The sequence below is a fragment of the Amblyomma americanum genome, chromosome 10, assembly GCF_052857255.1.
Source record: "Amblyomma americanum isolate KBUSLIRL-KWMA chromosome 10, ASM5285725v1, whole genome shotgun sequence".
Classification (NCBI taxonomy): domain Eukaryota; kingdom Metazoa; phylum Arthropoda; class Arachnida; order Ixodida; family Ixodidae; genus Amblyomma; species Amblyomma americanum.
Window position 1 is genome coordinate 89,065,310 of NC_135506.1, and position 25,186 is coordinate 89,090,495.

The 25,186-nt window shown below is 46.9% G+C and overlaps 1 protein-coding gene across 1 annotated transcript; it reads right to left on the reverse strand.

Moving 5' to 3' along the window:
• Positions 1-498: 498 nt before the first annotated feature.
• LOC144106228 (isoamyl acetate-hydrolyzing esterase 1 homolog) lies at positions 499-25,032 on the reverse strand. Its single transcript, XM_077638970.1, has 6 exons — positions 24,816-25,032; positions 21,917-21,972; positions 14,921-15,140; positions 9,438-9,525; positions 2,919-3,034; positions 499-824 (listed from the first exon to the last, which is right to left on the reverse strand). Exons 1-6 carry the CDS (start codon positions 24,942-24,944, stop codon positions 636-638), a joined length of 798 nt encoding a protein of 265 aa, XP_077495096.1. The 5' UTR covers positions 24,945-25,032; the 3' UTR covers positions 499-635.
• Positions 25,033-25,186: the final 154 nt, after the last annotated feature.

The window sequence follows — 25,186 nt, forward strand, 5'->3', positions numbered from 1 at the left end:
ACGTCATCACATCTGTCCACTATTACAGGTGGCAACCTGATCACCGGATCCATGGTGAGCAAGCTGCCGACCTTTGCAGGTGGCAATCAATGATTGGTGAAGTCGCGTCACCTTCCGTCATCATTACAACCTGCGCAACGGTTTGGGAGCAGCTTAGTTTCTAGACAGCGACCTACATAGAGAATCGAAATAAAAAGTCTGAAAAGATTATGATATACGCAAATGTCGGCACCGACGCAGTATAGCGGATGCCTGCTACTGCATCTAGAAGTGCTAATATAGCGTTTGATGGAAGGAAAATTGCAAAAAAACGTACCCAAGCACGCATAGAATTTGCAAGAGCAGCAGCGACAAATGTGAAATCGAATGCAGTCGTGTTCCGATGTTCGGTTAACTTAAGCGTCCTCATATCTTTCTTTTTTGTTCCAAAGCAATGGAGTTTGCAGCGTCACTTATTCGCTGGCCACAACATTTCATTCACATGATTCATAGTGAGCCTTTTTCGCTTGTGCCCATCACCGTTTATTACGCATTACTCAAACCGGAGTCCTCGATCCACGTGACCCGATATGACTACGTCCATTCGCAGCAGGCGGCCCTGACGCGGTTTGTCGCCCTGAGAAGTGAAGGCCAGGTCAGCGGCTCGGCTTCCACTCGTTGATGCTCTTGCCGACGTTGCTGCGGTCCAGGTCACGGTAGTCCTTGAAGATGCGCGGCACGTTTCCCACCACCTTTTTGAGCGTGGGAAGCAGCAGCTCCGCGAACTTCTCAGAGCCGGCGCGCGAGAAGTGGACGCCGTCCGAGAGGAGCCTCTTCTTCCAGTTCTGCAGAAACAAGAGAGCACGTGAAACATGCATATCCGAACCCGGAGCGCAGGCAAGCAGCATTTGCGCTACATTTCGCCTTCTCCAAGTACTGATAATGCATTATTCCATGGCGGTGAGGCAAAGGCCGATGTAAGGATTACCTGACTGGGAAGTTGGCGTTACACTTCAGTTGCAACAGGTTTGAAACACAATTTCCCATGCAAAATGCACGAGCGTAAGTTTCGTGCGCAAGTCCACACGTTTATACCTCAACGCAGTATTGCACGGCAGGTCAGCACGGTAACTACATGCGTTTTACCTAAGTCTTTACACGTTTTCTTTTAATAGGCTTTTTTATTTAGAAGAGCACCTCTTTTCTCATAGCATTTCCAGTAGGGTTGTACATCAGAATACAGCAAAGACGTGCTAACTAGCAGGCTGGTAAACTAATACTAAATAGTTAACTTTTAACTATATTACTGCTAAGTTCTTTAATTATTAGTAGGCGTATAGCCCACTGTAATATCCATAACAGCTTTTAGAAATTCTAAACGTGGTTACCCTCGGCTCTGTGGCGCAGCATATTTTGCCTACATCACGCCAAAATACATGCGCTTTCGACAAGCTTGCAGGCAAAGCAACCTCTTTAGTGCACGTAATTCGCAGAAATAGCCAAATTTTGGGGGGCCGCAGCGCCGAGGGTAACAGAGTTTTTGAAATTCTGAAAACTGATATGGATATTTCTTACAATGGGCTTCATGGCTCTCATAGAGCCAAAAGGTTAACCATTCAATATGAGTTAACCAGCCTGCTAGCTAGCACGTCTCAGCTGCATTCTGATGTACTACACCACATACAATGCGATGCCGAAAAAAATGCTCTTCTAATTCAAAAGGCCTAAATTTAAAAACTGTAAAATCTTAGTTTAAACAACCTGCATATTGATCACTGCGAGCAGAAACAATGTTTCTTCACTCTTTCTTAATGCTTGCGTATGCAATTATAGTGAGGAAAGACGCATGCCCCCCCCCCCCAAATAAAATAAGATTGCAAGTGCTGAATAGGATACTAATTCCTAATGAAAACAGATATAGTAACAACTTTCAAGCGTCTGAATTATAGCAAAAATTTTATTATTAATATTCCGAATTCGTGCGCAGTAGAATTCATTTTCGTTTTGCCCTCAAGTTAATTTGTTAAAAGTATTTACTAATAAATAGAGCATGCGACCGATTTTGTAGGTAAGCTACTTTAGCCAGTGGTTGCTTCCACAAAAACTTCAACGCTCAGGATGCAATTATGTGCAGAGTAAGGTAAATCGTAATCATAATTCGAAAGCCAATTAATGAACCAAAGGTCAGTTTCTTGCGTGTTATCATTAATAATTATCCTTCTACTTAGAGCGCAGTGTACCGCGTGGGTCACCTGTCTGAACCACCTTGAAATATAGGCCTGCATTGGCGCAACACAACAATTCTCTTTGTCCGAATCTGTTCCCTTATTATGCTGAGCTCGCTGACTTAGTAGTCCAGATGTGACAACACTTGAGTTGGCAGAGAACTGAACGAAACAGAACTTAAACAGAATCGCGTCATTGTTTCCTGGCTTTTGTATATAATGTTGCACATTACAGTCCAGTGAGCCGTTTACGGAATCACCAGTTAACGCATGCAACGGGGCTACCGTATTACAACGCTAGTGCTACTCGGTCAAAGCGGTTCTGTGAATGCTCGCCTTAGCAATTTTCTTCACTCGTCTTCTGTCTGTTACGCAAGAAGTAAAAGTGGTGCACGGAATGCAAATATAACGTCACGTAGAGATGTGGACCATCTAATAATAATTGCAAATAACCGCGATTACTGCGTCCCTCAAGCCTGATACGCTATTTCGTCTTCCCTTTAGAGTGTGTGACCAACTTGCCCAATCGTGTACGCTTCTTAATCTCATAGCCTGAGTCGCTTTGGGACGTACGTTAAACCCCATAAACCATGAAGCAAATAATCGCTCGAAGGAGACCTAAGTTGTTCTGGTACTCTAGGTGGCACCTTGCCAGATGACTCAAAGTTGTGTAGACAGCTATGGCAGCGCGCGAGAACGCGAAGTGCAGCTCACCCCATTTTGTTGCAGACCGCGGAAGGAGTCGACAACGGCGATGCCACGTCTCTCGCCGAGCTTGACACAGGCTTGGGCGTACTTCTCTATGCTCTTTGCAACGACGGTGGGCCGCCCTGACAAAGAAAAGCGAACGTGTACTCAGCCAGGAGTAAGCACGAAGCACTACCGCTGGGTTAATAAGCATGGGTTTTGTCGGTACCTTAGCCTGAAGCATATCGGATACTTTAAGTCCTGCAAAAACTTAATTTCATTGCTGCTGTTCGAAAACCCAGGGCCTTTGTCCAGGCGTTTTTAGTCTTGGGCATGAAAAATGTGAACGAAGTATTAAATGAAAGAGCACTGGTATGAGCGACGTGAAAGGAAACACCTCCTTTAGAACTCGGAAGCAATAGTTATCATCAAACTTGAAAAGGCGCTGAAGGTGCAGCTTCTCTGGAGATACAATACATGGAACAGAACAAAAGTTCACATGGTGAGTAATCGTTGATCGCATGCTAATAAACTATGCCGTTTCGTCATACTTATTCTTTTATTAATAATATAATATCATCTCGGAAGTTTCTTATTATAAGTACTTAAGACTTTATCCCAGTAATATTCTTGGCTGAACGGAACACACTGATCAGGTAACAATCAGTACACACCGTAAAATTTGCTTAGGCATAAGCTAAAATTCTTATCACCCCCAATTAACTGAAAGAACAAAGATAAAATTAAAAACCACTGAGAACAGCTGTTCGTTTAGGTTACAAGAGCTATGGGCGCACATCAGTAAAATGAGCTGCTGTTAAACAGTCGTGGTTTGAAATCTATAGCCGAAATGAATCCTGTTTATCGATTTAAACTCCTGTGCCGACTAGTGATAGGCCATTTTAATATTCACCTTGATAGAGTAATATTTTTGTCGCGTCAGTTTATGCTACAAGGAAAAGTTTGGAATCACACAATCGCCCGTTTATCATACGTGTTAACTTGTCGAACTATTCGTTTTTTCCAAAGCCAGCGGCGGAGTCTAACAGGCTTTCTAATGCCGAAGTTTAACAGGGGTTTCTCGCATCATTCACCGCAAGCTTCGGTGTTCGTTAATGAGTTCTTTTCGGTTGTATAGCTCTAGTGACTTCAATTTCTTTTTGAAGTCATTACTGATACAGGCTTAGTCCTCTTTATAAATATTCTTACTGAAGATTTGGAATGTGTTCTTGTTTATCTGCCGCAAACCTTCGTGCACCTAGGCTATTCCATCTTTCTTGTGCTGCCTTCCTTGATTCCCTTCTCTTTTTTTTACTTAATCGACCAAACATCACCACACGCAATACCTATTGTCGCATTTCGCGAAACTGAGTGCTATAAATTTTCGTTTTTTCTGTGTATGATATCTGACTGCACCAACTTTTCAACTTGGTCGTAATTTGAGTAGCATAGCTTAATTATTTTTCCGCCACACCTGTTAAAATGTTTTCCTGTGTATGCTTGTTTGGTACATTAACTAAATTGCAACTGTCCTGCTTGTACGGTACCTTGTTGTAGTATTCAGTACAAACTAAACAAAGATAAAAGAACATTGCTGACTTGATTAGGTTTATTTGTTAATTAATATTTTTCGGTCTCTGCTTCATTTTAAAATCTGATTTCTGTTCCGGTCCTGCTTTCTGCGTTCCCAACCATGAAACTTCCTTCGTAGAACTGCATTATCAATAACTGACTAAATAAAATAAAAAAATTCTTTGGTGTCGGTATTTTGCAGCAATAAATATATCACCATTGTCAGTGCTTTCCTGGAATGCCTAGAAGCAGTTTGTTTTTTGCTTGCCTCGACACCTAACGCACCTTTTTTAAACAATTAACGCTTAGGAATTACGATGAAATTCAAGAATAAGTTGTAGGGCGTCAACAGCAATTATCAGGATTGTAATTATTGTAACCTTGATTTATATAAAGGGAGCTGAATATGCGAACATAATAAAGACTTTTCCTTTTCTCTTTCTCCTTTTTCAATGGCATCTTCAACCTCTGCGCAGGAAATCAGGTGTTTCGACCGTTCCATTCCAACTTAAAAATGCCATCGCTGCAAGCACTTATAGTCTCAAAATATTACGAGGCCACGGTAGATTCACTGACCGCTGCTCAGACGTCGCCAAGTCAAACGATTCGACTTCGCTACAAGTGGGTGCGTGCGCCCATATCCTCGGGTGCTTTCCAGCAGTCGCGCACTTGATTAAATGCCTAAAACAGGCGCCCAAGATAAAATTTTTATCAAATTCCGCATTTCATTTCTGCTGCTGTTTGAAGCTCTCAGCGTCTCATAATGGTTTGGGTTTCATTGTTCATAGGAATTAAATTACTGCAAAATATATCTACCCTGGGGAACATTGTTTGTACTTGGTCGTCAGTCTCGCAAAATGAGTCCGCATATTTTTTTTATTTTTTGATGGCAGTGTCTGCCTATCTCCTCGTGGTCGAAACGATAAAACATCCTTCACGATAAAACATCCTTCATAACGAGACCTCCAAAGTCATCGCCATCAGGAGCCTTCTTAAGTGAGATCACCACAAAGACACTGGGTAAACAGTCAAGGGTTTGACAGCATTTCTGTGTTAAGACTCCATGACTAAACCATAAAATGTCGCAGTAGCTCGCCCTGTGAAAAAAGAATTTCAGACATGTTTCAAAGGCGGGCAAGAAAAGATGTGCACTTCAATATCAAATATGTGGCGCTCTCATCGCAAACAAATAAAGACCTGCCAATAGCCAGGGATCATCATCACATTTAGCCTGACAATGCCCCCTGCAGCACAAAAGCCTCTCCCATATCTCTCCAATCTACCTGGCCCTGTGCCAGCTCAGGCCAGTTTATTCCCGCAAACTTCATAACATCTTCCGCCCACCAAAGCGTCTGCCACCTCCTGAAATGCTTGCCTTCTTTTGGAATACAATCCGTTACCTTTAACGGCCATCGAATAGTTTGCCTTCGCATTACATGCCCATGTCCATTTATTTTATTTGATTTCAACTAAGATACCATTAAATTGCATTTGTTCCTTGACCCTCCCTGCTCTCTTCTTGTCTCTTAACACTGCGCCTATTATTTTTCTCCTGCCTCGCTGCGTTGTCCTCAACTTAAGCTGAACTCTTTTCATTATCCTCCATGTCTCTGGTCTGTAGTTGGGTACACGTGAAATACAACGGTTATATCCTTTTCTTCTGAGGGATACTGGTAAACTGCTATTCATTATCTGTGGAACCTGCCCCATGCGCTCCACCCCGTTCTTATTCCACCAGTTCTTTCACTCTCGTGATCCGGATTTGCGGTCACTATCTGTCCTAGTACACGAATTTCCTTCCAACTTCCAGCACCTTGCTGTCAATTGTTAACGGCTGTTTCCTTTCGAGACTGTTGAACATTACTTTGGTTTTCTGCATACTAATTTTTACACGCATTGTTTTGCTCAGCCTGTCTAATTCATTATTCATGCTTTGCAGTTTATCTCCTGAGTCACTCACCAAGGCAATGTCATCACAGAATCGCAGATTACTGACGTACTCAGCATTAGCTCTTACCCCGAACTCTTCCCCGTTCACGTCTCTGAATGCCTCCTGTAAACAAGCGGTGAATAGTACTGGAGAGATCGCATCTCACTGCCTAATACAATTCCTTATTGGGATTTTATTGCTTTATTTTTGTTTGGAGCACTATGGTGGCTCTGCACCCGCTGTAGATACCTTCCAGTATTTTGACGTATAACTCTTCTACGCCCTGATTCCGTAATGCCTGCATGACTACTGAGGATTCGACTGCATCAAACGCTTTCTCGTAATCTATGAAAGCTCTTAAAGGGGTTGGTTCAATAAAACATTTTGCGGGGCGACTTGGTTCATTTTGCTCGAGGGGATGCTTGCAGCGCGACAAAAAACACAAGGGACAGAGACGAACGGGACAAGCGCCCGCACATCCTGCACATTTCTTTATTAGCTGATTAATGGTGTTAATAGGTATTATAGTCGAGCAGCCTTTACAAAAGCTTGCCTGGTCCTTTCGTTGATTTAAGTGCAAGGTTGGCTCGATTATGTTAGCGACTAATTTAGGAAATACCTTGTAGGCAACGGACACTAAGCTGATCGGTTTATAATTTTGAAGTCATTGATGTCCCCTTTTTTGTAGATTAAGATAATATTAGTGTTCTTTCAAGATTCCGGTACGGTCGAGGGCATGAGGCATTGCGTACACAGGGTGGCCAGTTTTTCTGTGACATCCTCCCCACCATCCTAAACAGATCTGCTGTTACTTTGACCCTGACATGGTACTTTCCCACTTCGCATTGCTTTTAATGTTTTCGTCACTGTCTATTTCGTTACCGCCAAAAACGCCAATTGACCATTTGCGGAAAAGCGAACGCCGCCTGTCGTGCAAACAGGGAAGCTCCGGTGGCACTTCTGGTTGGAAAGGGGTTCTCCAGCAAACATGTGCAAGGCAGCGTTCAGCAGTTCACGCGCGCTTGTTTTGTGGTTTTAATGTTGTTTCTTTGCCGGAAACGTGCGTTTGTCAGCGAAAGAGGATGATTGAGGAGGAGAACATCTCATTTCTGTTTTTAGAAAGTGGTTGGAGCGAAGACTTTTCGCGTTGCGGCCTGAAAAACGACCATATGTGGCAATACCTGCACTCTACTGTATACCTCATCGGATTGCCGAATGGCCAAATGAAAATGTGCATGAATGCGCGCCTATGCGCGGGCGACTGTAACGATGCCCTTTCCTAATGCTCACAGACTTTTATGTTCGCGCTTCTTTTACAGGGCAGGAGATTCTGCTAACTCCATGAAGCACCTTTTGCCGCAAGCCACACTTAACAGATTAGTAAACGACTTGTTGTACCATCTCAACCCCGGCTCGTGCTGATACGGCAGAGCGTTGCTTTGCGTGCTAGCGACCCGAATGCGCGGATATACGCGAGGCTGCTCTCTGCCGTGCTCCCGCTGCTCAGATAGCACAGCTTGACATTGTAGCATTTATGGTGAATGATCATACTAGTATTTATATCATTTGGTTTTCACCGAATACGCACGTGCGTCGATGCCAAAACTCTTCTAGAACGACCGAGCTGTGTAGACTCTGCAGCAAGCGCGAAATGTAGCAGGAACACCCATTTCGAAACGTGCTGGATGCGCTCTACTGGCTCCACCAACGGCTTTGTCTTTTGCGTCTTGTATCTCGTCGCTGCTTTTATTACGTCGAAGTCTCGCAGTTGTAAAACGCGTGTTATTTTAGATATGAAAACGTTGCAGTTGCATGGCCGTTGCGTGGCAGTTACAGCTCACATCAGTCGCCGCACTACAGCGCAGGAATGCACGGCCGGCTCATATTTTCCAGCCAAAACCAAATCGCCTACAGAGGGCGCTGGCTGTGCCTTCACCGCGCAGCCAGATTGGGGGCTAAAATCAAGACACGAGTAAACTTTCACAAGTCATGGCTAGGTGGCTTGAACCACCGCCCGATTTAAAGGGTTCAGCCTTATCCATCCATCCATCCATCCATCCATCCATCCATCCATCCATCCGCGCATGCGCTGAAACTTTCCGAAAATGGTCAATTGCTCTCCTCAACTGCCTCTCACACCATTGTCCTAACCACTTCCGCTACTGTATAGATATGTGCAGTACTCCTCGGCTACTGTGACTATCTTATCTACATTGATAATGAGATTGCCATCCTTGTCCGTTAGCGTAAACATTTGATTTTTACGTATGCCTGATTTCCTTTTGGCCGCTTTTAGCCTACATTAGTAGTTTAGAGCATGGTCGATTCTCTCCATATTTTTATCCTTCTGTCGGTTATCTTAAGCTTATTGGTTAACACTGACAGCCCAACCATTTTTTCCTTTCTGTTGAGTTAGAGCCTTTTATCCTTTGGCGTTTCTTAATTGGATCTTTCGTTTCCGAAGAGGGCTCACTGGTGTCTTGTCTACCCATCCTCCCTCCTACTTCTATTAAGCACTCCTTAATGGTATCTGCAAGAGTATGGTTCCTTCTTCAGCCAGACGTATGGCAGCCAAACTGGCAAAGACAACATGCTTTACACAAGACATTTTACTCAGTCATGGCCCTCATCACGACCACAGCTGATGCATTCAACAGCTCACTGTCTGCGCACATACGCTAAGCCATGCACCTGGTATTCTCGCTAATCTTTGCCTTTTCAGTAATATTTCTCGAAGTAAATTCCTTTTAGCATCGTCAGTCCTAACATACGATACTTGAAGATGGCGGATAAGCCTTGTGCGTCTTTTTTTTTCCTGGTTCCCGCTATCACTGACGCTTTTTACTGCCTTTTTTATTTTCCTTGGGACATAAACCACTTATGTCGCCATGGGCAGTCGTAATTTGCCCGTGTCTAGCGTTCTCGAATGATTGAATTACTAAGCCCCGACACTAGTCCTAGCCCTCGAGCGTTCACTGCGGTGTCGTAGCAAACCCCGTATCTTTTCGAAATCGGAGGGGCCATACATGCAAAAACATGATTACCGGAAGGTCCGTGCAGGTGCGCCCACCGACCCTCGTCCACGGGTGGAGGAGTCGCAATGATCACCTTCTTCTCGGGCACGCCGCATGACTGCAAGGAAACGACAGTGGAACACGGTTGTCACATTACATTTACTGTGGTTTCTAATGCGAAAGCATTTGTTGTCTCATGAGTGGCATGTACAGAACCTGTCGGCCGAGCGTGTCCGCACGAACTGTCAATCTTCCATTACAGGGGTAATTATTACAATAGTTGATTAAAGAACTGTGCAGGTTCCATGAGTGGATAATTAAGTCACCAAAATAATTAACGAAATGGGTACTTAATTAACTGATGAAATAGTAATTTACTTGGATTATTCAATTACTTCAGAAATATTTCGGTAATTTATCTGAATGAATTATTTATTTATTAATGGGTTAAATAAAGTAACAACTACATTAAAATCTATTCAAATAATGTCTCCAGATGATAAAATGAGTAATTAATTACATGACCGACTTTATTGATTAGTTCAGTTAGTGTACTGCTTCACACGGTCATCGGTAACTTAATCGAATTGTTGTATTAGTTAATTACTGGATTAAGTAATTAATTAATTAGTGCTGTGGTGCGCTTACTGTACCCTCTAGCAACGGCACCCACGTCTTCCGGTGTGGTAGAGCCGAAATTGAGCGAAAACACGGCTTAGAGGAAAGGTATAAAGAAACGAACACGCAGGAACACATTCGGCAACAGTAAGACAAATGCTTTCACATTAGTGTCCCTAAGCAGACTTATGGGCACCCCTAGAATGTTCCTTTTCTGTTTCAGAACTATACCCGTGTTCTGCGCAGTTTCAAGCACAGGACGAACTAGTGGACAAATTGATTACACATAACCAAATGATTCCCGGCGCACAAGAAAAAGACAAACACTGACCGAAAACACGCCATAAAGCGCAAGCTGCAATGCAGTATAGAAAATTTTGAGGCTCTCCAAATGCGCAGTGATGACGAAAAGCTTGTTAGCACTGCGTCTTTGTAGTTGTCATCCAAAGAGTTGCGTTTGCTAAAGACCAGGATGGAACGCGCACGCACGTGATTCTGCTGCTCTAAAGGTTGTTTTGATCTTTATTGTTACTATTAATGTAAGCGAAGTTATAGGGCAAACGCTCGCGATCTAGCTGTTTCAGGCCTCTTGCTTGTGCGTATGAGTGATACTCCGGTGCAGGCTGTGCTATTGGATTTTACAGCAAGGCGGGCATTATGCGCGTGTTAGAGCTCATTAAGAAGACCAGTTAACTAAACTTAATGAATCAACTTTTCTATTCTTGATTTGAGGGGGAAGATAACACTGTGAAGTTGAAGGCGTCAACATCGAAGGTGAGCCCAGTTTTGAACTTTTCTAATCGGCAATGTAGTTCGAATATTCAATGTTAAAAATGCGCATTTCAAAGCTCGCTGAGCTGGCTTTCCCACGTCCCCCCCCCCCCTCCCCTCCTATATAGGCGTCACAGCGCGTAGCATCGTCGCCAAAATGAGGTTAACTGCTTCTGCGTAATAAAATACACTATAGGCGTCTGTATTCGCTGATTACAAATGCGAGCGATACAATTTTATGAATAAGCAACTCACCCTACTATCTGCTAGTCGTCCCGGTTATCTCAGTTTGGTAAAGCGGCTGGCCCGGTGAGGCGGTGGTCCCGGGTTGGAATCCCATACCAGGACGAATTGTTCTTGAATAGAAGTTTCTGTGGAAGCTGTACAACTTTCCTCTGCAGCCGTATGGCTGCGGCTGGGTGAACGCTAATGAGTCATTACTCCCTTATTACAATTCTATTCCACCTCTAGTGATTCTCCTAAACATTCAGCCACTGTGTATCTACATTTGGCATAACACTCCTATTGTAGGAGCGTTATGCTCACACCGTCTCCCTCCTCCACAGCAAACGATAGCTTCAGTGATGGCGAGACGACGCACTAGCCTCACCATGTGGCAATGGAACTGTCGAGGCTTTGGTTCAAAGCGGGGGCTGCTTCGCCAGTTCCTAGCTCGGGCAGACGGCCCCGACGTGCTCGAGCTGCAAGAAAGCTCCAATCCCCTCACCCTACCAAGCTTCGTGCCCATCGTCCCCTTTTCTCCTACACCCCCTCGGGTTGCATTTCTTGTACGCCGTGCGCTCACTACTATCTCCCACCCCTTAGACGTCCCCGAAATAGATCTCCTCATCTAACTCGTGCCGCAGCGCGCTCGGCATACTAGTCTCTTAATCCTCAACGTATACAGCCACCCGAAGTGCCTGCGGCACGACTTCGACCGACTATTCACGCTTGCCAAGCGAGCCGCACACAAATGTCCCGTCCTGATTGTAGGGGACTTCAACGCCCCGCACACGGCCTGGAGCTACACAGCCGACACCCCCAAGGGGCGCAGGTTATGGCTCGCAGCTCAGCAGGCCAGCTTCTCTCTTCTCACAGACCCCACCACCCCTACTCGCACCGGGAACAGCGTCTGAACGGACACTACTCCTGACCTCACCTTCACCCACCGCCTCCCTCACGCTGCGTGGTGTAACGTGTAACACCCAGGAGAATTTGGCTAGGGATCACTACATTATCGAGATTCTGCTACAAGCAGGCCTAACACGTAGACCCTCTCCTGATGCTACCATCCTGAAGTGGGACTCGTTCCGCACCTCCCGAGCAGCCCGCACTCTACACACCATCTCAGACATAGCTACTTGGTGTGACCAACTCCGGCGTGACGTCCGCGCCGTGACTCGCCAGCCCACAGAGGACTGCCCTGCAGTCGCGATGAATTCCCATCCCCTGCACCTATGGTAGGAGAAGGCGGGTCTCGAACGGAAGTGGCGGCGTCAGCGCTGGAATAGAACACTCAGACGCCGGCTGGCTCGGCTCAACAAGGAGATTGAGACGCATGCTGTAACTCTGTCTCGCCAAAATTGGGAACCCCCCTGTAACAGGCTGGACGGCAACATGAGTCTGCCCCAGACCTAGAACCTATTCCGCCATCTCATTGATTCGACTCAGTCCAAGACACACCAGAAACACAACCACATGAAGTTCATACACACATCCGAGGCTTGCCCGCAGGAGCTTCGTGATCTCTACTTCCCCGCATATTCCTCCGCAGACGACCCTGACTACATAGCCTCCTCCAACGACCTTCTAGACCAATCGATCACCGAGGTGGAAGTGAGTGCAGAACTTCAGCGTCTCAACGCGTCCTCAGCTCCTGGCCCCGACGGAGTGCACAGCAAGGCACTCCGCAACCTCTATTCCCCCTCCGTCAAAGTCTTAACCGACTACTTCAAAGAATGCTGGCTGCGCGGCGCCATCCCACCTCAGTGGAAAGTAGTATTTATTCCCTAATCCGGCAAACCACTTCTCCCCGCTAACCTCCGTCCCATCTCTCTTACGTCGTGTGTGGGCGAGCTCATGAAGCACGATCTCCAGACCCGGCTGAGCCGGTATTTGGAGAACAACCTTATGCCTTCGGTCATGTTTGGTTTCGGACCGGGCTTATCCACCCAGGACGGGATGTCGACATGGAACACAACCTAAAGTCGGCCCTCAACATCATCGACTCACGCTCGCGCGCACGGCCTAGCCTGCTGCCCTTGTAAATCAGAACTTCAGTAGAACACGTTCTTGGGCAAGTTGGTTCATAGCTTGAGTAGCTGAAGAGCACAAAAACACAGCACACAGGAAAGAAAGAAGCGCCTGTCTCGTGTCTTCCTTTCCTGTGTGCTGTGTTTTTGTGCGCTTCAGCTACTCAAATCAGAACTTCTACTGCCCAAGTCCGCACGACCCCGCAAATCCTCCCGTCTCACTAACTCTAGGAAACCTCCCCACTCCCCTGGTCTCCAAGATTCACATCCTGAGTCTCGTCCTTCACTCCCACGGCGCGCATGGCAACGCCATCCAAACTCTCCATACCCAAGCCCAGCAAGCCACCCGTCTCATTCGGTGCGTGGCGAACCGGCGCCTTGGTCTGCGAGAGCGGAACACTCTCCGTCTCACCCAAGCCTACATCACGAGCACGAGCCGTACGGCGTACTCATTCCCCTACCTCTCCCTAAACCAGGAGCGGGACCGCATCAACGCGCTCCTCAGGAGCTGCACGAAGGTCGCCCTCCGCCTACTCCCCGCACCTCTACTACCCGGCTCCTCAACCTCGGTACCCACAACACGTTTGAGGAGCTGGCAGAAGCCACCGTAACAGCACAGTTGACTCGCCTGTCGAGTACCGCGACAGGCCCCACTCTACTCTGTCAGCTAGGCATCATCTCGATCACCCATACTACCGAGGGGGTTCTCATACCTCCAGAGCTACGCTCCCAACTAATCATCCCTCCAATACTTAAGAACATGCACCCAGAGCACGACGGAGAACCCAGAACAGCCCGCGCCAAAGCACTGCACAAGCTCTATGTCAACAGTTTCGAGGTAGCTTACGTTGACGCGGCAGCGTACTCGTCGGGCTCCCGCATGGTTCTCGCCGTCGATAATTTTCAGGCCCGACTAATCGTATCAGGATCCGTCACCACAGACTTATCGGAAATTGCAGAGGAAGCGGCCATTGCACTCGCTCTCATCTCCACCTCTGCCACTAAAATTCTCACCGACACAAAATCCGCCCTATTCAATTTCGCCAAACACCTGATATCACGCTCCGCGGCTCGGCTTCTACGCTTCTGGCACCCTACCCACCCCGTAACCCTTATCTGGACCCCCGCACACGCAGGCCACCCGGGTAACGAGGAGGTCCACTCCCTCGCCCGAGGTCTCACTTTCCGGGCCGGAGTTGGACCTCCTCCACCATCCCAGGAGCGTCTGCTTACGTTGAAAGATATTCTTACCTACTACCGAGATACTCGGTGCGTTTACGCACCGCCGACTCCCTCCCTCCCACTGGCGCCGACTCCAGACCCGAACTGATCCCTACCCTATTCTCCTTCATGCCCGCTACCCCGATCAATTCCTTTCTTCTTGTAAGCTCTGCGGGAAACCGGGAGACTTCCTTCATGTCTTCCTCACATGTCCTACCTTTCCACGCCCTCCATCCCCAACCACGGCGGAGTCATACTGGGAGACTCTCCTGACCAGCTCCGCTGCTGCTGACCAGCACCGGATAATTACCGACTCTCTGAAGCGGATAGCCCTCCAAGGGCTGTCCTTTGCCCTGTAAGGGCAGCCCCGTAAAGGTTCCCTCGTGCCAAGTTAGGGGGTTTGCCCACCTCTGTATTTGGCAATAAATGTTTCCTCCACCACCTCGTAATATTGTAATACTTTATCAACTATTTTTCACTTCTATTTGCACTTCTATTTTGCACATCTATTTTTCACACAGTTCATTAAACGGCTCCCTCTTGCAACGTCTTTGACCAAGTGTTAAGACATTTCTGCGATGATCCCTCCTTGTGTAATACCCTGTGAGGGGTCCTTAAGAGTGCAGTAAACCACGATGGTGACGATGATACCTTGAGGTAGTCCACCATCTCCTCGAGGTTGGCCTCGTACTCGAGAAGGGGCACGTGGGTGCGGCCCCGGTGCTCGGGCTCGAGGCCGTCGTTGGAGCCCAGCATGATGACAAAGGCGGCCACGTGCTCAGCGTCGCGGGGGGCTAGCACTCGGCGCAGCACGTGCTTGCACATGCGCGTGTTGTAGCCGCCATAGCCTCGCACCACTACGTCGCACTTCCTGCGCATGAAACGAAGGCGCGCTCAGCATTACGGAATCCGCAACTTCGTACGGCGCCTACAGCGCGAAAAAAAAGGGCTACACTTTGGTCGTTAGCCGGTAAGAGGCCGAGAAGCGAACGCACACCCATAAACACACACCGATGCTATTTCGCAACTGACGGGTAATGGTACAGGCAGCTCCACTGTGAAAGGGAGCACACTATCAGCATTAAACCAACAATTTCTCCAAAAGTAGAAAAATAAAAGCACGCTTCATCCTTGTAAATAGTCTCCTTCCGAACGAATAGTGCCAATCTCATGCTTTCAACTTGAGTATAAAAGTAACAGCACAATTTCTTCTTGTGGGCAAACTGGCTGTTCGCTTTCATACAGGAGCTGCCTGCGCGTTACTGCTACAGGTGGTAACAACGTGAAAGGGAACACGCAAGCACGTGCCCGCGGCGCCTCGCGAGGCGCAGCCGTCGAGAGCAGACGAAAGTCGGCGGCAAAGGCGCATGCGCAGTAAGCACGGCCGGCTGATCTTTCCGAGCATGCGTCTGGTGCCGCACATTCTCGCCCGGCATCGGCGCCAGGGCTTCGCGAGGCGCGGCGGCCACGTGTTCCCTTTCATACTGCTTCTACCTGCACACAATAAAGCAGGGATGCGGCTAAATGGAATGCGTGACCAGTGCGATGTCCACGAAGAAATCTCAATAAAAACCGGCAAACCCACAAAGCTATTATGTGAAAGGGTTGAAAAAGTAAAATTGTACTACATCGGAATCGTTAAGAGCTAACTCAAAAAAACGCGGCCATCTGGGTGAGTTGATGCTACCTGATTTCAAAACTACAGCTCAACAGAACAGCAGAGAAAGACGGTATAGACAGACGAACTCTCATGTGTAGCCCGTCTTTCAATGCTGTGCTTGTCTTGTATTGTGCCATAGTTCTGAAATAGACCCAACCAGGATGCTACCAAAGAGTAGCTGAATGCCGGCTAACGCATTTATCCCGTTCTTTGCTACATGACAAGCCTCCGACAGCTCATTTGTCAACCCGCCAGGATCTGTACTCTTCGCAAACAGGACGTTGGCTGTAATGAATAAATTTTTTCACTTAGTCCCCCTTTTATTAACTGAACCCCATAATATATTTTTGTTATTAATTTACTTAACTCTTCTCTATATTCTCGCATCCTCAAAATATTGGTACGCAAGGCACACGTGCTGCAATGGGTGGCTGGCACGGTGAGGTTAGTTGAGGTTGAGGTTGAGGTGTTGAATGCTACAGGTGGGGTTAGCCTTGCTTTGTCAGGCGGAAATTTCTCCACCGCAGCGTCCCTTCGATATTAACAATGCCGCATCTACCCCGCTAAGCGCACAGTCTCTTATAATAGCACACATTCTCTCCCGCAGTCACCATCTATGCACACAATCAATACACACAGTTCACATCACAGTCCACTCCAGAAGTTACCATTTATGCACATATTCAGTCACAGTAGAACACAGGCCATTGTAGCGCCACACTCCTACACACATTCACTCACAGTATAAAGTAATCCACTCCGGAAGACACCATCTACGCACACATTCAATCACAGTAGGTCATAGTCCGTTCCTGCTGTCGCCATTTAAAAAGAAGATCCGTGTTCTGCAGAAATGTTAAAAGGCGTGCAGCCTCCCTTCTGCATGTCTGGTTTCCACTCGTGTAGACAATGTCCTGCACTGTGCTGTGACGGGTTCCTGTCTTCTTGAAGGAAGCGAACATCACATGCCTTTCCGCGTTGTACTCTGGGCAGTACATAATATAATGTTCGATATCCCCGCACACACCACTTAAAGAGGAGAGCGGAGACGATGCCATGCCGGTCTTAAGCATCCATGCAGGAGTGCGAGCAGAGGCCGTGCGAATTCGATGTAGAAGGGTCGCCTGAGATCTTCTCAGTCCCTTGGTCACACATGGCATGTGGGACGCACTCCACAGGGTACTGAAGTGATCGAGCACCGTTTTCCTGCAGAGATTTTTCCCATCTTGAGGTACTTTTTTTATGGAATCCTTGAGAGAGCTTTATGGGCGAGACTGTCTGCCACCTCATTACCGTTGACTCCTATGTGAGAGGGCACCCACTGGAAATGTAGAGTAAAGCCTCTGCTGTGCAGATTCTGCACCAAGCGCAGAGAGCTTAGAGACAAGGCGTCTGTTGGGAATCCGCGCTCTAACCTCTGAAGGGCAGATTTTGAATCAGTTAGGATGACAACAGGTTGAGCCGGACAAGACCCTAACTTCCGCAAAGCCGCCTCAATAGCAACACTTTCAGCCGTTGTGGAGGATACGACAGCAGTACAGCGTACGGATCACTTACAGTCCAAAGGAGGAATGTAAAATGCCGCTGTGCTAGTTTGTTTGACCTTGTCCACAGAACCATCCGTGAAAATTTGAAGATGGCAGGCATATTCTGTTTCCAAGTTTTCCAGTACAAGCGAACGCGTTGCTGCCAAAGGAGAGCTGCGCTTTGCGCTCACATGGGGAGTTGTGACCTTACAGTCGAGGGTCGGAAAAGACCAGGGGGGTTTCAATCGTTTCCTTTTCCTTCGGACATTAATGCCTAAAGAACTAAGAGTATTGAGTGCCAAGTAAGCCTTCGACTCATACCTCTTGCAGAGCCGCTGGAGAAGGGATCGCCCAGCTACCGTCTCTCCTAAGCGGTCAAGATGCATTATTAGTCTCTGAGAAGCGATAAGGCTAAGAGGTTTGGATAGGGACTCATGCAGTACTGCCTTATTCGCCGCCGCCTGGGGAACTCCAATGGCTCTTCTTAGGCCCTTTCTGTGGACAGCTTCGAGACGCTCAAGTTGTGATGCCGAGGGAGAAATTAAAGGTAATTGATACATTATTCGGCTGACCACCAGCGCTTCATGAAGTTTGACCATTGAAGAAGGATGGTTTCCCCATTGCTCACGTGCAATTCTACGGATCACATTGAGACGAGAAGATACAGATGAAACAATCGCGTCTACAGCTTTTCGCCACTGTAGACGGGAGTCAATAATGACGCCCAGGAAACGCGCGTGGTTGAATTGACGGATGCAAGAGTGACCGAGGTCTATCTTCAACCGCGCTTGACGTCTTCCTACACCTGGAAACAGAATAAAGCCGGATTTGTCCACAGACCGAGACAACCCCACACCTTGAAGGTAAGCTTGTGCCGAAAGTATAGCCTGTCGAGCTATCAGGGCTAATCGCTTGTGTTGGTAGCCAGTAATCCAAATACAGATGTCGTCAGCATAAAGTGACATACGCACTTGCCTGCAACATTTTTTTCAATGAATCGGGTAGGCCAGCCATTACGGCGTTAAAGAGCGTGGGGGGAAAGAACACTTCCTTGAGGCACACCTCGTGATAGAACACTTTCGGTGCTTAACGTACTTCCTAACCGTACACGAACCGCGCGATCACTTATAAACTTGTAAATGAATCAACATATGGCCCTGTATGCCCATGCCTTGCAAACTGTTTAGAGTTGAGCTCTGAGGCACGCTGTCGTAAGCTTTCGCAACATCAAGAAAAATGACTAAGGTGGAAAGGCCCAAAGCTCTGTGGTGTTCAATGTGACTGATCAAGTCTAAGACGCTATCTTGGGCACTAAGACCTCGGCGGAATCCTGTCATACATGATGGCAGTGCCTTGCTGTCCTCAAACCACCATGATAAGCGTTCATTTACCAGCTTCTCGATCAACTTAGCTACACAGGAGGTCAATGACACTGGGCGATACGAGGCAACGTCTGTCGTGTCTTTGCCAGGCTTCAGTACCAGAACTACATGTGCCACCTTCCATGACGGAGGTACATCGCCAGTCTCCCAAACTCGATTGATGAAGTTGAGGAGCTCCTTTCTGAGTTGCAAGGGCAGATTATTCAGCATTTGATTGGTGATGCCGTCGGGACATGGTGAACACCGGCGCCGCAGGCCACTGAGCGCAGTCTGAAGCTCACGAAGCGTGAACGGGACGTCCATGATAGACCTGGAGGAAGCAGGTGGTGAATATATATCTATTCCAGAATCAGCGCGTACGAGTGCGTCTGCAAATTCCTCTGCCAAGCACGCAATAGGTTTTTCCTTGCGTATTGCAAGAGCTTCAAAAGGCTTCGAAGGGCGAAATTCTCTAGCAAGGCTGTCAATAACTCGCCATATTCTCGTTATCGGTGAGAACACAGTCAAACTAGCACAGAATGAGGCCCATTGCGACCGGTACAGCTTGTTCGTGTGCCGTCTAATAGCAGAATTCAGCCTATTGAAGGTCGTCTTCAGTTGCTTGTCGTCCTTCTTCCGCACGAGTTGGCGCTCCGCCTTTCTTATCGCTGCGCAAAGGTTCCTGAGTTTTAAATCTGGGGCCGGGAAATGATCAGGTAACTTGACCGCCGTAGTTGCTGCTAGCTTACTAGAAATCATTTTGTCAACAACATCACCAGAAACGCGTTCTAGGTGCTTTCTGTACTTGTCCCAGTTGACCACGTTGCTAATATTAGGACCATGCATACGAAAGTCGGCAGCAAACACAAAAATGGGATAGTGATCCCTTCCCATGCGGTCGGGTGCTGTTGACCAACTCACGCGGACGTCAGGTGAATGCAGTGTCAGGTCTATAGCTGTCGCTGAGGCAGGAGGCCGGAAAAAAGTGGGGCTTCCGTCATTGCAACACACAGGTCCAAACTGTTAATAACCTCTACGGGAATCCGTGTTCCGGTCACCCCAAACGGCATGATGGGCATTGAAATCACCACAGATGATTCTAGGTGCTGGGCAGCGGTCGCAGAGCTGCTGTAGAAACAAATCTAATGCTACCTACTTCCGCGGACACACATACACGGATGCAATAGAAAGGGTTCGAGAGCCGAGCTGTATTCTTGCAGCCGCTACCTCAATGTCATCCGTGCAAAGATCGGCAACGCTTAGAGAAACATGTGGAATTTCTCTTCTTATGTAAAGCGCAGCACTTCCTGCAGGAAATGACTTTATGCTGCAGTTTTTATGGGCGACATATCCAGTCAAACATCTCCCGCTTGGCAGGCCAGCTTCTGACAAGGCCAATACTGGAACACAAGTCTCTTTCAAGAATAGTTTGAGTTCTGCTAACCGACCTAAAATCCCAGCGCAGTTCCACTGCAATATAAACGGCACTTTTCGGCGCATATGAGATCCACGAGGTTTAGCCCCATCCATTTTAGTTCGCAAGGAAGTTTGCTGCGAAGATGAAAATTAGGGACTCAAAAGAAAGCACCAGCTGTAGGAAGTTCTTCAGGTTACCAGGCGCCATCGCTGGAACATGTGAACGCAGGGCCCCAAACAAAAAATGAAGAAGGTCAGAGATACCTTGATTTTGGAGCTCCTTATTTTGCGCAACGCACTCACAACATCGATAAAAGATGCCGGCACGGTGACGTTACGAGCACGCTTTTTAGGAATAAAATTTCTGTAATCACTTATTGGCTGAAAATTAAGTAATAACAAAGTAGAAGAAAAAGAAACACGTGCCGCCAGTGGGATCCGAACCTACGACCTCCGTATGTAGTGTACTGTGCTTTGCAAACAACTATGGCGGCGATGGTCCAATCTTCTACTTTTGAGGGTATTTTTGTTACGAGTACCTTGACATAGTTCACCAGCGTAATCCACGTCCATGGGTACGGAAAAAGAATGTTCTGTATTACCACCTCTGTCATATGTGGAACGTGATCGAATGGAGGAGGTGGCAGCTGTGTGAGAGCCCTCAGATCCTCCCTATGGCGTCAAGCGTGTCAGAACCGAGGTCTCGTTAAGTTGTTTATTGGTTCGGTTTATGGGCGCGTAACATCCCAAACCGGCTCAGGCTATGAGGTGCGCCACAGTGTAGGGCTTCGGATAATTTCGACCACCTGGGGCTCTTAAACTTGCGCTGACATCGCACAGTACACGGGTTTCTTGCATTTCGCCTCCATTGAAATGCGACCGCCGCGGCCGGGTTAGAACTCGCGTCTTTCGGGTCAGCAGCCGAGAGCCATAACCACTGCGCCACCACGATCCTGTTAAGCCGTTAAGTAGACAAGGACAGGAAAGTGAGGGACTCGTTATGACATAGATAATAAGGAAGCCAAAAGTCATCGAAGACAAGGAAAGCGGGGGAATGTATTTTTTAGTTGGTTGTTTTAAGGAAAAATTTATAGTGCAATCACTTTATGGCTGAAGAACAATTGATAATAAAGTAGGAGAAAAACTTATGTAATGTAATTTTTTTTCAAATTTGCAAAAGTTTGCAAGCTGTTTAGGTTTTGCTTTATATCTTATTTGAATGTCACACTTAGTCGGTATTCTAAGGGCTGTGTACACTGATTATTTGAAAAGGCTTGGCACTGTATGGTTCATCATAAATGCGATGCCTATATTTTTCCTGCAACAGATGAATGCATTGCAAACTTAAGGGCGCCGGGGTCCTCCGTACTGGTTGGCAGCACCTCCAATGAGAATAAACACGCGAGTTATATAGCAAAAATTTAGTTGGCGTTGATAGCCGATGTCTAATTCGGCCTACCAATCCAGTGATCGGAGCTACCATTGTCATCAGGACATAAGCCTGAGGAAAAAAAATCTACGCCAAGGCATTTAAAACTTCGTACGATATTAATTTTACGGTATTTCAGTGCTCAGAATCAAAGTGTACTCAGAATTTTCGCCATTAATTACCGAGTTGAAGCGGTGGCCAGTTCAGCGTTTTGCGGCACTCCATGAAACCAATGCGTGCAGCTGTGATACGTACCTTGAGAAGGCGTCAGCCACGATGGAACCCCAGTAGCCGTCAGGAGAGAAGCTGTACTGTACGGGAGGGACACGTGCACCCTTATATTCCCGTGCATATAGTACTTCCCGTAAAAAAGAAACATTCATTTGTAGATTAAGGATGGCAAATGTTCAATACAAGAAGTAAGATGATTTCTAATCTTACTACTTTTAAGAAACACGCTCGCCTTATATGAGATTTTAATGCACTGTTGTTTAGTGATGTACTATATTCAAGCACAAGGTTTGTTTATTGAACATTTAAAGCAGTAATGTTGATTTCATGATCTGAGCACTGTTGTAAAACGGTGAGCAAAGTTTTCGGGAAACAGATATAAAATCAAAATCAACCGATGGAGTAGTAGACCTGCTCTAGCAAGCAAATGCTGCAGATAAACTGCAATGAAAATGTCTACTTTAGAGATGTTTCAGTTATATTAAGACGTAAGCGGCACCTGCTGTTCATAAATTGATGATATCCAAATGCTGCCTATGACTGCGTTTTTGTTTTTGTCGCCGCCTGCCTCTTTGGGAGAACTAGCCAGTGCCGCTCAAACTATTTGTTTATTTATTTATTTATTTATTTGTTTATTTATTTATTTATTTATTTATATTTATTTCAAAATACTGCAGCCCCATTCTTGGGGCTATATCAGGAGTGGGTACAGTAAATGTGGTACAATTACATGCATAAAAGCGCACATGACAAGGATTACAAATATAAACGCTGCACACAACATCATGCAATGCCACGGCTCAATAGCCGACGCAAAATCAGAAACTGATAATTCAATAATGTTGCGATTCAATGAGTTCCAACTGTCCACAGTACGTGGAGAAAAGCTGTATTTGAAAACGTTAGTACGGGCAAAAAAAGGTTGGATATTAAGATCGTGATGGCTCCTGGTTGCAGATGGTTTTGAAACGAGATATGCTTACCCTGTGAAAGGCAATTAGCAGAATGCACTATTGAGGGAAGAAGTTTTAAGGACTCAGTTTTCCGGCGGGATGCGAGCGGACGTAAGTATTATGGTGTGCTCCCGGTCACTTTGTTGAAATAAATGGTCGAAAGCAAGCGCTCATCGGACGATTAAAATACCCGATAATGCGGATTTTCACAGTAGAAATTCAGGGATTTTGATTTTGTAATACATTAAAGTTAAGAATTTCAGAGAGACATGCATATATCTACAGTTCTGCAGCACTCATTTTAGTTTTCCAAGCATACTTATTATTTGACGAGCGATCTCCTGTCCGCCGCTTCAAACGCGCGGCGCCACTACCGCTGACATTCACTTCGGTCGGCGAGTCCCGCCTCCGCCAGACGCATCATGTCAGGTTCATTCGCTCTCGTCATATTTTCCTCCTTCCACGGTAACCATGGTAACCACCCCCCTGTGCTCACTTTGCCGGCTACGCCAACAGCGTATGCCCATGACATCGACCGAAGGAACGGGCCCTTAGCGGCTGCGGTGTCAAACACTGCTAATAAACTATCCGGAGAGTACCTGCATGCCCGTGAAGATGCGTTCTATTGAATTCTGACAACCGGTTCGTGCCCAGTGACTGTCACGGTTACACGTGAACACCCACGCGCATGTCCGTATCGCGTGTTTCAGGAGACCCTTGGGGCTATCAAGGGAGAGTACACGTAGCAGTCCGCTCTCCCTGTCGACTTCCTCGTCCTGATGCATGCGAGCGTCTCCAAAATATCCAAAGCTCCTAATGAACGAACGCGTAACTTTTCCATTGTTTTACGCATCGATTATGCAGTTCGTGGTGTAAAACTGTTGTACTCTATTGGGTAATCATGGGTGCAATCGGCTGCAGTGTGCCGGGGTATTCTGCATGCGCTGGAATTTTAATGCTTTTCAGGGGAAAAAGAACTCGCGCCATGCAGTGCATCACGTGGCCTCTACAGACCAGTCTCTGATGCGAGACAGGTCAAAACAAGGGGCGACAGCGCCACCTTGGAGTCGTAGAGTTAACCAGACCGACTCTGAAGCCACCATCACCAGGATGCGGCCACTTGATAACTATGTTCGCGAAATGCATGTCGAAGAATACAAAAGGCTCAGCATCCCATCGGAAGAAACGGAACGATAGCGGTTGCCGTCACACACTCAATACGGTACAACACATGCTTATTGCCCCTTAATTTTTGTATCCTTCGGAAGAAGGATGGCATGAACGGTTCGACTAGAGGGATACTTATTAACCCTGTATTGCCAGCGTGTCACCAAAGATGCTGAGTGCAACAAAGCAATTAGTTTCACTTTCTTCTCATGGAACTACATGGATTGCTAACGTAAGTGCACAAAAAGCCTTTTCCAACATGTTCATTCAAGCAAGGTGGAATGGTCAGTCGCCAAAGTTGCAGGAGGCCTGCTGAAGGATAAACACATGTAAGGACTAACGTTAAATGCACAGAAGCCTAAATATGTTTATGGTCGTAATGCTGCTTTGGCAGGTGACGGAGCAGTTAGTAATTTTGCTCTGGATTTAAACCGCACGCGCTGGCGTATTTTCGCGCAGTTTTACCTTCCTCAGATAATCACAAGTTATGAAATGGAGCTCGTTTTAATAATGCTTTAATAATATCTTTCCCTAATTAATACCCCATTTCTGATATTTCTTTAATGAAGGGTTCGTCACTGATGAAACCCTGAATGTTTGTAACTTTCAAGCGATTTCTCAGTGCCTGGGCATCATCAGGGTTATGCTATGCCTCCGAAGCTTCCACTCAGCCAGCCTTTGACTCAACTATAGCCATAATAGCAATGCCTACATAGTACTTCTCGTGAGTATACCGGATGAGCAGCAGCTTTTTGTCTCCTTTCTTTTTAGCTGGTTGGCCCCTATCACTCCCTCTCACTCACCTGAGTCAGGGAGTCGCCGAAGAGGTAGATTCGCGGCCACGCTAACTTCTCCGGGGCCGTGGCATTGCCGGCGCCATGGGCGACGCCCAGCATCAAGCACGCAACGACGAGGTGTAAGCACCGCGACATAGTCGCACGCGCTCCGACGCCGTACTGCGACTTTTGAGCTTCGCTTCGTATGCGTTGCGTCGGTTATGCGAAGCGACTCAAAAAGAAAAGACAATGCCAAATCGTCTCGAGCAGAAAACAATGAGTGCTTGATAAAGAGATGGTGACCGGATAGACAGCTGTGAAGAGTGGAGCCAGGTAGCCTTGTCTGTAAACACGGTACTCTGCGAATGCAAGAGCTGATAGCTCGATCAGAGCCGTGT

Bases quoted from the DNA above. Each gene is read 5' to 3' on its own strand.
- LOC144106228 (XM_077638970.1), bottom strand. From the start codon at position 24,944: ATGTCGCGGTGCTTACACCTCGTCGTTGCGTGCTTGATGCTGGGCGTC. The intron at 9,526-14,920 runs GTATCATCGTCA...GTTTCCTTGCAG, and splicing joins AGATGGTGGACTACCTCAAG to TCATGCGGCGTGCCCGAGAA. The intron at 825-2,918 runs GTGAGCTGCACT...TTGTTTCTGCAG, and splicing joins GCGGTCTGCAACAAAATGGG to AACTGGAAGAAGAGGCTCCT.